Source organism: Lichenostomus cassidix, chromosome 9 (genome assembly GCF_008360975.1).
Source record: "Lichenostomus cassidix isolate B80296 chromosome 9, HeHo_3.0, whole genome shotgun sequence".
Classification (NCBI taxonomy): Eukaryota; Metazoa; Chordata; class Aves; order Passeriformes; family Meliphagidae; genus Lichenostomus; species Lichenostomus cassidix.
This window is the reverse complement of record NC_139490.1, coordinates 7,928,592-7,942,014: the sequence shown is the minus strand read 5'-3', so window position 1 is coordinate 7,942,014 and position 13,423 is coordinate 7,928,592. Positions and strand designations below refer to the sequence as shown.

General features: G+C 40.8%; 1 protein-coding gene across 1 annotated transcript; it reads right to left on the bottom strand.

Moving 5' to 3' along the window:
* Nucleotides 1-558: 558 nt before the first annotated feature.
* RFC4 (replication factor C subunit 4) lies at nucleotides 559-12,622 on the bottom strand. Its single transcript, XM_085069144.1, has 10 exons — nucleotides 12,337-12,622; nucleotides 11,675-11,753; nucleotides 7,282-7,361; nucleotides 6,001-6,120; nucleotides 5,012-5,155; nucleotides 4,606-4,726; nucleotides 4,036-4,161; nucleotides 2,363-2,443; nucleotides 1,487-1,603; nucleotides 559-765 (listed from the first exon to the last, which is right to left on the bottom strand). The coding sequence occupies exons 1-10, from the start codon at nucleotides 12,459-12,461 to the stop codon at nucleotides 670-672; spliced, it is 1,089 nt and encodes a 362-aa protein (XP_084925270.1). The 5' UTR covers nucleotides 12,462-12,622; the 3' UTR covers nucleotides 559-669.
* Between the last annotated feature and the right edge of the window lie 801 nt (nucleotides 12,623-13,423).

Sequence of the window (13,423 nt, the reverse complement as noted above, 5' to 3'; positions counted from 1 at the left end):
TCATTTATGCTTAATAGCTGTCAAAGGGCACCCTTATTTTCCCCCGAACCATTCAGGAAGGTGGACCAGGTGACCAAACAACATTGCTGAAAGGATATATCCTACAGATCACCACTGAGAGCTCTGGTCGTCTGGGTCACAGCTTTAAAATGGTTTGTCAGCAAGAATGGAGTTTCCCTGAAGACAGGAAATGTAAGTAATGTCTTTTGAACGTGGCCTACCCTTCACTGCACATTTCTTTGATAGCTTGAGTGGAATAAGTTGCAATATGTTTTACTAGTAAAGTGATATTTGCAATGTTTAACCCTAAAGGATCAAGATGGTGGAGGCAAGGGCTGTGTGCCCTAAAGAGCTGGGTTCAGCCTGAAGCTGTGCTCAGTAGGTATGGGATCATTTTGCTAAGTCAATCTATTCAAAACCAATATGGCCTAAGAGGAGTAATGGTCATTTTTAATACATTTTTATTTTCATGTGTGTGCTCAACAAAGAGCTGCACTTTTTTTTTTTAGCCCTCTGCTCTTAACCCAGTGTAAAAAAAGTGAATCAAATACTCCAGCCTGAGGTTTTTCAACTGCAGTGCAGTCCTTTTATTGCAAAAAACAGTACAAAAGTACACAGGGCCCTGCTCTCAGCTCCAGCCACCCACAGAACAAAGGGCTGCTGGAGGAGTCAGGTGTTCTGTGTGAGCTGCTGCATCACAAGGGCACAGAGACTCATCAGCTGCAAGAATTCATCAGCACCATCTGCCAGGCATTTGTCCACTTCCTGCAGACAGAACAGAGAAGGGAAAAACCCTCTAAAAATGGCGGTGCTCAAGGCAGCTGTGTCTTGGGTTACAGTAGAGAGCAAGAAAACAGAGCAGCCGTTTTCTTAATCAGCACAGATTTCTCCAGCAGTCACATCACACCTTGGACTGGGAACAAGGAGCTCTCCAGCCTCCATCTGCTAGAGGAGGGCACTGCATGACAGTTCCATACACAATGGGATGCAACCCTGGCTCTGCAACCCCCTGCCACAAGCATCACTGCAGGGCATCCACACCACCTCTCTGGCTGCTCTGACTTCAGCAAAACCTCCACTACAGCTGGGTTTCTTCTTTATCAAAATGAAGCAAGTTAATGAACTTTTTCTTTTTTGGAAATGTGTATTTTATGCAACAGAACAAAAATTTGCATTTTGCAGCACCTTTTTTAAGTGCTGACTTATTTTCATCTTAATATTCTTTCCCCTGTTCTATTTAAGAAACCTCCAAACAACCCAATCCACAAACCTCTTGATTGAATCCCATTAGAAGAACATAATATGGGTAATAATTCACTTAACTGGATTTCAATTCCTTCTCATGAAATTTCTCAGGACAATAGGTTCTACCAAGAAACACTGGTAACAAAAAAATCATCACATACTTCTGGAGAGAGACTGTGCAAACAAAAATTAATCTGTGGAGATTAATGTGTTTTGTTTTTTTAACTCAAGCTAGACTTACTGCAAGTTTCTCAACTATGGCAGATTTCTGCTTGTCGCTGTAATCTTCGCTCTCCACGACCGTGTCATGCAGCTGGTTTATAAGCTGAGCAACAGCAAACCCCTCATTGATGAGATTCTGCACAGGGAGAGAGGAAAATGGAAGTAATTCAGCAGCAGAAATACGACAAACTGGAAAAACAATCCTGAAAAATTCTGTCGGAACTGAGAGACTGCACTGCAATTTAGTATGGAACTTCCAGCTTCCGACAATTTACATCTTGGCAATTTCATAAGACATTTAAAACACTTAACAACCTACACTGAACCTGTCGAATCCTATTCTAAAATTAGGAGAGCTTGGCATCCACAGCATCATGTGGCAGTTTCACAGCCTTCACATTTTAAAGGGCCACCTACTTATGATTTATTTTCTTCATCTGGTCATTGCTAGTCTCAGGGACAGAGAGATCTGTAAGGCCAATACTTTTTTAATAATATAAAACCCATGGCAACTAAAGATAGCTTTAAAAAATAACCAGTAGTGCCCAGTTACAAAAACATCAAGTATTGGCCACAAGTGAAGCCAATTAGGGAGAGAGAAGTTTATGGAAACAGAGTTGGTGCAACCTTATTTTTCTCTTTAGCCAAACAGCTCTACATGCCATCAGTTTAACCCAGGGGAAAGCCAGAGTCTCACTGGTAAGGAAATTTATTTGCAACTTTGACAGCTCTTCCTCTGAAGGGAAAGCCTGGAGTCCTAACTGGTAAAAGACACTTCCCAAATGTGCATCCAAGCTGACTGAGGCCAAACATTCTTCAGCTGCAGCCTGGAAACAAAGGATTCACAGGGCCATGACTGAGAGAAACACCCAGGCTAAACACAAGAGAAGTCTACCTTTGCCAGTGTTTCAAGTTTCTCAAAGGAACCACTCTGGCAGCCCAATAGCAGTTCATCAATTGTTTCTTTAGGGATGACCTGTAACAAGAAGTGACATCTCTTAATTTCAACTTTGTAAACTTAAAATCAGTGTTGATGATTAAAGTACAGATCCAAACTGTTCGTGGCAGAGGCCGTTTCAGGATTTCATTCCTCTATCACAACCAACTACTTCAAGCAAGTGTATGAGACAGACTAAATAAATTTTATAAGTGAGAGCTAGGCTGCAGGATTTGTCCTATATTGGTGCTATTGAAACAAAAACCCTATCATGATAATAGACTGTTGAAGTCACCTTCCTAAATCCAACACACAACTGCTTATTCAGGACACTGACTAAGAGGAGGACATACTTCAGCAGTCAGATCAGCCGATGCTTTCTGTACCATCTTACACCTAAACAACACAACAAATCAGTTTTACTTCCAGTGACACACTCAGGACATCCAAAAAAAAGCCCAATGCAGTAAGACAAGACAATAAATCAGAAGAAAAATGTTGACAGATGCCGTTATTTCGCTCTGTGCAGGGAAGAGCTGCATATTTTCCCCTCCACTCATTGTCATTTCTGTCAGCTGAGCGCCTGGAGAGTTTAGTTTCAAAGCTTCTTTATTAATCTTTTGTACTAAGGTCACTCCAGGGTCACAGAAGTTGTGTATGATCAAGAACTTCAAGTTTTTATGAAGATGTTAAATTGGGCTCCTTTGGTTTACACAAGCATTATTCATTTAATAATGGAATTTCATGCTTCTCTTTCCTGTCATTACAGTCAATTTCTGCCAGGTTTCAAATGTCTGATATCTATTCAGATATCAGCTGTTTTATAGTTAGATGCACAAAACTGAACAACAACTTCACTGTGAAAATTGTTTAAAATTGTTCTGTCAAACTGCACAATAGCAATTGCCTCTAGTTTCATCCAAGTGAGAAGCTCTCAACCCCTACAATTAGCTATGATGGCAGCACCTTCATGGGAAGTATGTCCATCATTAAAACTCATTTCTTTTTCAGCTCCTCAACTCCTAATCTCACATTTCCTTCTTCAGGAGTGTTTTGTTGCTATAGGAACACCTTCACACACATTTTACTGAATGTATTTTCTCTCTGGTTTCTCCTGTGCCTCTCCATATTACCCATGTCATTCTAGAACAAACCACTGCTGTTTCATTAAAAAGCAGGATCCACACAGATCCTTGTCAGTGTCACTGTGAACATTAAGTTGAAAATGAGCTGCTACTGAAAATCACTCCCCTGTGGTGCTGCCAAACCAGTATTGCAATGATCTATGCATACACACACAGAGAAAAGCACCAAAAAGATGTTCTATTCTACTCTCCCACAGAAGGCAAGACATTTTGCATTTACGGGCAGACTATTTCAACTTCAGTTTGAATTATAAGACTATTTTACAGTTTTCCATGACCTACAGAAGAAGTGGCTAGAAACCTGCTATGTCAAAAGTGTACAGAATCAGGCAGTCTTTAAAATTCTGGTGGATAGTATATCACTACCATGTTGCAAAACTAGTGGGTATAAAACAATTTTTTAATCAAACTTTGAGCAATGCTAGATAGAGGTAGCAAAAAAGCTTTTCAGAGTAATTACAGGAGAAACTGTAAGGCACAGCTTACCCCAGCAATTTCAGTGATTATCTTCTCTGTGATCTCCTTCCCACCCATTAGGCGAGTGGCACTCTGAAGAAAAGTAATTGCTTTTCTTAAGTCCCCTTCTGACACTTTCACAAGGTATGATACTGCCTGAAAAATAATGTCAGAAAATGCTAAGTTGTGTGTTCACTGTTAATTAAAATCCAGTACACTTTTTCAGCAGTTATTTTAAAACATCAAGTAGTGCCTAAAGCAGATTGTCAGAGCCAAGCACAATACACAAGTTACAAAGCAACCTCTCTGCTAACACAAATGCGTGCTGGCAGTTTCAGAAAGAAGCACAGTTTAATGCCAGTACACTCAGCAGAGAACAAAAAGCCTCACAGTCTGGCTTCAGTTTTTTCTGGTGGACATTTCTCTGGTTTTAGGATGACTTAAAATTCATCTCATTTATGGAAGGAGAATAAATGAGTTTATGTATTTTATTTCATACAATTGAGTAGTCTGGCAAAGTATGCTGACTTGGCCTCTTTCACTGCCATGCAATTATGCACTGGATTAAGCCATAAAATTACATGGCAACCACGAAGTTACCTCATTACTGATTTTCACATGTTCCTTCTCAGAAACATCCAACAGCCTCTGCTGTTGGATACTGTCTGACAAAGGCTTGAAGCGGAATTTGGAGCATCGAGATGTTAAAGGTTCAATTATTCTGAAAGACAGGAAGAGAGTGGTGAATGAATGTGTGGTTAAAGTTCTCACAGACCAAGCTATAAAAGCAGAAAAGGTTTAAAAAACTTTAAGGTTTAAATAACCCTAAAACTGCAACATCATAAAAATGAAAAGTGAAACCTAAGTGTTGTTTCAGGCTTGCATGCAAATAGCAACGTCTCCATTAACCGAAAACTATGAAAATTAGGTAACAACGTTTAAGCAGGAAAAAAAAAGACTACGGACAAGACAGCAAATCCAAATAAGCTACAAATTCCACATGTACCTGCTGATGTAGTTACAAATCAGACAGAAACGTGTTGTTTTAGATTCTTTTTCCATTGTGCGTCTTAAGGCTGCCTGGGCTGCTGAAGTCATAGAATCTGCCTCATCCAGGATTACAATTTTAAAAGGAGGACACATTTTACCACTGAAAAATCAGAAATCTGTTATTCAGCAGACATGCAATGTATAGACCAAGGGGAAAAAAACCAAACAAAAAAAATCCCTGCAAAGAGCAAGTACTAGTTTACTTAAGCATGTATCCTTGATAAATAGAACATAGTTAGAAGTTCAACCTTTTAAAAATTATTTTTAAAGACTAACATTTGTAAAAAAGGGGGAGACTGAGCTCTCATAGAAAGACACTTGCATACTGCAAAAGTCCTCTCAAATACATACTCTTACTGTAAGTTTCTTCTTTTAACACCTCATGTAGCTCTTCTTTCTACAGGCTTCCTGATTCCCTAAACTCCCAAGAATACTGCAACAGGCTGATTTCAGAGCACAAGACCATTTCTTGCCAGGCAGTCCTGGCATGCAGCTTCTTCCTGGTGCTTTCCATACGCATGGCTTGACCTGCACTGGGCTTCTCATCACCTAACACCAGAATCTTTTTAGCAACCAACACCCATGTTGTAGGAATTGCTGCAGATTAGAAGGACTAGGGAAGTAACTTTCACCATGATTTACCCAAAGTTTTTCTATTGTAGTTTTTCTATTTTTCTATATGTAATCTGCAAAGGCAACAACATGTGACTAAACCCAGAAGCCTTGATCTTGTGGAGTTTTCCCTGTCTGCCTCCAATGCTAACAGCACTGGTAAAAGATCCTCTGAGGTATTCAAACCCGCAATGTGAAATTCCATGAAGTAAAAGCTCAACCAAAGCACTGTGTGCTGCCAACTTCTGGGCACTGCTGACCCATCATTTATATTAGAAACAAAAACAACCACATGTTTTGTCCTAAGCAGGAGGGGTTTGATTCAGCACTTACTCTGAACGGCTTCCAGATGCAGTTAGCTGAGCAAAAGCCTTCACTTTTTCCCGAATCACTTGTATCCCACGCTCATCAGAAGCATTTAACTCAAGGACTCTTTGCCGGAATAAATCAGGCCTGCAAAATTTTTATAACAACGTATTAGCTACTAACCCTTGTAATGATATGTTATAAAATATAACAACAACCCTTCTGGCTGTTTTGAATGGCAGGGATTATTTTTATCAGAATTACTCAGTAACATTGTTAAAAGACAGTTAAGCTGAGATCATAAAATGTTAAGTATGAATTTCCATTAGCTATTTTTAGAATCTCCTCCCAGGCTACAGAAAACAATGAAGTATAAAATTACATCAGTTAACCAGGAAAAAAAAAGTAGGCAGTTGGCTTTGTAAGTTCAGAACACTATATTATATGTCTTTTTACTTGTATCTTGTGGGCAGAAAAATGCCAAGATACAGTCACTAGCAGTACTACCAGAATGAAATATCTACAAAGTACAAGACATGCAGTATTTACCTGCAGTACTATACTCTATGTAAAAAAAACCCCAAAACAAACCAACAATTAATATACTGGATTTAAAATCCTGGGAATTAAGATGGACTCACAATGTGGAGTTGTCTTCCTACTACTAAAGCAGAAGTGCTTCTCTCCAAAAAACAGTGAGTCAAAGATTAAAAATGACAAATTGGATGGGGGGAGATATTAAAGTCAGCATTGCATTTGATCATAACATCAAACCTCATCCATTTTTTGCTTACAGATCACTGAGTTCACAACTCAAAAACTCCCAGGTGTTATAAGAGAGTTAATGAATGCAGACATGCTGAATTTTAGTCTGAATCCCAATATTACTTTCCAGACACAATTCAATGGAGCGTAACAGACTAGAACCCAGACATTTTAGGAAGCACTTTGAGATCTGTGTGTTGCAGTGTGTAACTAACAACTTACTAAATAAACCATAAACATTGGAATTCCTTTACAAAGTTCAGTAAGGCATATGCAAACCATTTTTTTTTCCATACTCATTGTTAGATGGTTACATGGCTGCTAATCTGAAGTGCTGTAAGTCTATCGTGGTAACAGGAATCAGTGACTTGTGACAGGACAAATTAGAAAGAAATTTTATGTTAGAGGTGAATTAGAATATGAAGATATTCCTGAAGAATGCTGGGAACTACATAAGAGTAGGCAATGACCAGAGGCACCTCATCACATGATTAGGAGATATGTGACAGTTGATTACACTGAAGCAACTTGATTCCAGCTTACCCAAACAGTTCTCGAGCAGCTGCTAAAATAGTGGAAGTCTTTCCAGTTCCAGGTGGGCCATAGAACAACAGATTGGGAAGCTGAAACAGCACAGGACCATTTGTAAAAAAGCAAATAAACAACAACAACAAAAAAAATCCACAAACAGGAAAGCGAACTGAAAATCTAAGCACCTAACAGAACAGAAACTCCTCACAGTAAATAATATCAAGTCTTTCACTTCTAGGTCTCTAAAGTAGGACAAACAGTTGCTTTTTATAGCACAGCATGAATGAGTTATTTGGTGGCACTATCCCATGTTCTATCAAAACTGATATTGCAATCTGTATTTATTGTTATATATATACACTCCAGGACATGTCTGAGATCACTAAAGCCTACAGAACCTACTGTTACAATTGCAGTGACACACAAATTTATCCAGGAATGCCCTTAAACAGTCTGGATAATACCAGCAGTGCAGATGAAACCATCCTTTGCTTTCTCAGCTCCCCAGGCTGCCTTGTCCAGCCACACTGAGGATTGTGTGCTCCACCAACTCACTGCAGTGAGCACGGGGCTCACTGAATCCAGTGAATGCTGGTTGCAGTGAGGGCAGTGCAGACACAGCCCAACAGCGACCACAGGGACAGTCCCAACAACTCACTGCACTGCACAGCCCTGGCAAATTCCAACACCCATCCAAGACATTTTCAAGGGAGACCCGTGGCATTTCTGAAAGAGATTAATTATCTTTAAAATAATTTAATTAATGAACTCAGCATGAAAAATATGACTGCATTAAGGAAATATGCTGACACAGGAAGATCAAAGCACAGCAAAAACCACAGTAATATTTATAGGGTGACATTTAGTAGCACAAAGCAAAAAAAACCTCATGGATTTAAAATATAACTAAGTATCTGCTAGATAGCTGAAACTCATTAGATGGAAGAAAATATAAGCTGGTTTTGTTCTGTCTGTCAGAAGAGCAGCATAAGACTGTGTAACATGGTAGTCCCAGAAGAGCAGCATAAGACTGTGTAACATGGTAGTCCCAAATGAGCACTTTAAATGCAGATGTAAGTTATTAATACTAACAGGTAATAAGCTGCACACAGTTAGGGTCATCCTTAGACAAGGATGATGAATCCAAACTGGGAAAGGTGATTAAAGGAGTGAAAAACCTATCTTATGAGTAGTGACTTTAAGAATTTGATTTACTTAGCTCAGCAAAACAAAAGCTGAGACGGAATATGATGGATCTCCGTAAATACATCTAAACAACACAAAGAACAAAGCTGGCATAAACCAAATTTGCATAAGCCATGACTGAATTTTGGCTTTCCAGTTGACATAGGAGTGATAGTTTTCTATATTACTATTTCAAACAATCACTTTTATAAATTATCACTTTAAAACTGCTGTCTTTGACAATAGGGGATAATCCACTTCTACATTCTTAGAACAAGAATCCAAAAGTTCCCTCCAACCAACAGCAAAAAGACAAACCTCTCTAGTCTGACTTGATTTCTAGCCCTTAATAAGCATTCTATTTTTAAAGAGTCAACTAAAATTAGATTAGAGAATTCTATGCTGAATATAGCATGTAATGCAGACAGAATGGGAACAGCGAAACCAAAACCATCCAAAGATCAGAGAAAAATGCAGGAGTACACAACCTCTGATCAGAAAATCAGCCTATTTTAACAACTAAGACAAGACACAGAGCACAGACTCAGCTGTGGAGGTACTCTAAAAGTAGACATAGAAGAATTTCAATCTTCAATCAATTTCTAGTAGATAAATGAATTTCAAGTTTTGCCTGCTTTTTTTGCCAATCCACTGTTGCTTGTTTCTCTAATTACTAACAAGCTAACAGCATCCCCTACTAACAAACAGTTTTTCAAGTTTAGGTACCACAATATTATTATCCCCCTGTATCTTTTATGACAGCTCCAGAGAGATGAAATGTCAGCTGAATGACAGCTGAAAACTCACCAATCTCTATGCTAGGTTAACACATTGCAAGGATAGATGTTTGCAAGGAGATTCATAATTCCATGCCTCTGTGCTAATTCATACACTACTTGTCCTCAGAACAAACCTTAGCAGAGAAAAAAAGTTTTAATTAGAATCTGTTTCCTAATTCCATTACATGCTGACTTTATCACTGTTTCTGTTTCAACCTTATTTATGCTTGTTTCTCACTGAAGTATTTACATCACTTTTCACCAAGCACAGCCTAATTCTTTATGTAACTGCGGCAGTATTTTTAAATAAACTGCAACCTGATCTGGTTATCCATTTTTCCATGCTTGCCAAGAATAAGTAGGATACCTGCAGGCATCACTCTGCTCATGGGAAAGCTACCACATATAGTGCAGATCTCAGCTGCTTTTCCAGAAGTTTCAGTACAATGAAGATGGGAATTGCAATGATAATCCTACACTAACTCTCAGTTATTAAGGTATCATGAAGCAAATTAAAACTAAGGAATACCTGGCCGTTGTCAATTTCTTTGCAAAAAAGCAACAAGAAATCAACAGTCCTGGCAGACAGGAATCAACTTCTCCAGTTCAAACCCCCTTGGACCCTGCTCTCCTCAGTTTATGACAGGACAATGCTTGCTCTTACAGATGGAGGTATATTAGTTATAGGGAGTTAAGTGCTGCTGCATTTAGCAGCTCACCCATCAAGGCCCACAAATACAGGCCAATAGCCAGAGGACTGATTCTCCAACACTGTGGTTTAAATAAAGCACATTACTCAAACCTACAGCATTGTCACAGCTGTTTCTTTGATCTCACCAGATCTCCAAATTGAGAAAGAGCCTCTGAAGTAATGTTTGCTTACTGAAATAAGTACCAGCCACTTCAGAGTTTCAATTAGACTTTTGCTTTTCTGACAGAAGAAGTCCTTTCAAGAAACTAATAAAAATGTATAATTTTTTTAAAAAGCCAAATATTTTAAAGTACTTGCATGATTTTATTCTCAAATGCCTTGCTGAGTTTGGGTAACTATGACAAAATAGAAAGCCTCTAACCATAAGCAGAAGTTATAATTTGTCTTTTCAACTCAGGAGGCCAAAAGTCAACACAAGTGTACTAGGCTCAGAATCCAAGAAACACTGCTGTTCCACAAGCTGTAGGGTTTTAAATAACTGTTGCTCAAAATAGAACATTCCAACCCATCACCTAAGCAATGTTACACAACTGATATGTCCAGACAGAATAGGTGGCAGCAGCTCATTTCTCCTTCACTGTTAACAGTTCCTTCCTAATTACCTCAACTCTATAAATACTATAATCCAGCAGCATTGCTGTTGAAACACAGATTTCTGTGGGTACAACGTTACCTGACAAGGTCACATTACAAGAGCATTCTCAAAGCAAATCGAACATGGAGACAGGAACTGAAGAAAGAAATGCAAATCTTTCACAGCTGTGTTGTACCAGTTTGATTTTGGCTTCGTACACTCAAACATAAGGTACTTCTGCTTTCGCAAGCTTTGATGAAATTATTATTTTCAGATAGAAACACTCATATTACTGCAGAGCAAACCAAAACTGCAGGCCATGAAAACAGAACCAGCTATTGAAGCACAAGAGTGACCCTCCTAGGTGAAACATGAAGGGAACAAAGTCTCAGTGGGTACAATGGAAAGAATTGTTCAGATTTGGAGAAAAAGCACAGCCATCTCTTTGCTGTGTATTTTACTTCTCCCTTCAGCCCCTTCACCTCCCCATCGGATGGTTTGGAAGAAATAATCATCATATCTATCAAATATTTACATTTTTATCCAAAAGCCAATGCAAGTGTAAACAAATGCAACTGCAAATGCTCTGCTCATCTACACTCTTAGGTCAGACAAGCAAACCCTGCAACTGCCATATTTAGTTTTTTAAAGCCAAAGAGACTTACTTGGAAGCTTTAACCCAAAAACTTTGGGGATCACTATCCGGGCAGTAGACCTGGCACTTATAAATTAAATTTCCCTCATCAGTAAAAAGTTTTAATGTTTCGTGATTTCACAGAAGCACTGATAGATCACTAGAAACGTCTAGGAATGACTGGCAATCCAGACTTTCTCCTCTTGTCATAAACAGAAATGTCAAAAGCACCAGTGGAACAGCAGTGTGGACACAACAAAAGCTTTTCCAGGTTTGAAACTTCATCATGGAACTATGACAGTTTTACAGTGTTTAGAGGATTGGAAATATCAAAAGCTTTGCACATATATCACAACAGGATTTATCACACAGGACATATCATGAGGAAGTCACTCAGCTTTTTTGTGAAGTACCACTGTAAAAATGATCATTGCTGAACTGGACAAGAGAAATCTCTGTTACTATTGACTCAAGTGTCTGTCTAAAAAAGCTTATTAGATGGATGTTGTCATTACACTCACATCAGCACCTTCCAGGGACTTCTTCAGCACAGCTACAACTTCATCCTGGAAGGCAACTTCATCCACGTTTTTGGGGCGGCTAAATAAAGAGACATTAAATATAATTTATTAGCTAATGAAGTTTTATAGGAAAGCTAAAAATTGAGAAAAACAATAATTCCCCTTCTAATTACATCAGGTACTGAATATTACAGTGAACTTTGCAGCTGAAACCAAAAGCATAACACGAAGAACAGGAAGTCTAATGCCTCTGTTCTGTATTACTGAAGTGACCTAATTGCTCAGGAAGCTCTTTTTCTGCTGTAAACACCCATCGGAGATGTTTTTAAAAGCAAAACTGCAATATTTTGCCACTTCGTGATAAAGGCTTCTCAAAATCCCAAAGCATTAAATGCACTTATGCACCAAAACACAGCGATGAAACAGCACTGTTTGACATAGCCAAGAGGCATTTTCTGCTCAGTACCAGCCACAAAGGGCACTTACAGTAGCTCACCGTCCTGGATTTCCCTCGTAACAGGGAAAGTTAAGCTGGTTTCCCTGGTGGGGAGATCCACACCTGCGACCCCTTTTCCCTGTGAACCCACTGCCTCTCTACACCCCCCCAGAGCCAACCTCCCCTCTCACAGCCAGCGACCCCCCTTCCCCAGAGCATCCCTTACTATTTCTCCACCCAGGGAATGGGTTTGGTCCTCTTGCTCTCCCCGCTGCTCCCGGCCGCGCTCTTTTCCTTGGCAGCGACGGGCTTGGTGCTGATAGAGGCCGGGCCTTTGAGGAAGGCCTGCATGGCTGCGGCTCTGCCAGGCTGTGCTGGGCTCCCCTCAGGATCCCCTCAGGATCCCCTCAGGGTCCCGTGGGGTTCCCCAAGCCCCTCAGGCCCCTCCGGCCCTTCCCGCCAACCCGCCCGCGCACGGGGGCGGAGCCGCTTCCGCCCGCCGACAGCCAATCACAGAGCGCGGCACCGCCGGGGCGGAGACGGGAGTGACGTCACGCTGCGCGCGCTCCTGCAGCCGAAGGGGCGGGGCTCCGGGGCAGCGCGCGCAGAGGGCGTGAGGCGGGCGGTGCCTCAGGGCGCGCGCGCCGCGCCTCACGAATGCGCCTTTCTGGGCACGAAATAAAGAACAAAAAGAAACCCCAAAAAGAACAGGCGCTGCACGAGAGCAAGCGGAGGAGGGACCTCTCTGTGCGGTGGGACCTCTTGCGGTCGTGAGGCAGGGCCTGCTCGCTTTCCCTGAAGGCTAGGTTGCATTTGGGGGGCTCTGGGAGCGCCCTCGAGTTAGTGAAACCCAGCAGAGCCCGAGGCTGGCCAGGGCCTGTCCTGAGACTGACATTTGCGCCTTTATGGGCCTTGGTGCTCAAACATGCTCCGTCCCTCGCTGCTGCCGTGTGAGCAGTTCCCCCAGGTGTGCTGCCTCAGGGTTATCGGTAATGGAGTGAAGCAAGTGAATCCTTCGTGTTTTCCCGTTATTTCTAATAACATCCATTACAGCAAAGCCAGGGAAAAAAATGAGGAGTGCGATTGACATGATAGATCCCTTTAAATGCTGAAAAAACATCCTGGTAGATGTGGCAGTCGTGATGCTCGCCCACATTTCCATGTGCTGAGTGTGGAAAGCTTATCTGCTGCTTATCCTCCCAATTACACACCAGCTTTGTGGATAAAAATTGGAAGTGTTTCTGCTACCAGCAGCTGGGTATTGTGTGGCTGCAGATGTTCTACTTTACTATTTTCCCTTGGCTACTCCTGGG

Coding starts and splice junctions, on each gene's coding strand:
- RFC4 (XM_085069144.1), bottom strand. CDS start 12,461: ATGCAGGCCTTCCTCAAAGGCCCGGCCTCTATCAGCACCAAGCCCGTC. Junction 4,162..4,605: donor ATGTGAAAATCAGTAATGAG/GTAACTTCGTGG, acceptor ATTATTTTTCAG/GCAGTATCATACCTTGTGAA. Junction 2,444..4,035: donor TAATCACTGAAATTGCTGGG/GTAAGCTGTGCC, acceptor TTCTTGTTACAG/GTCATCCCTAAAGAAACAAT.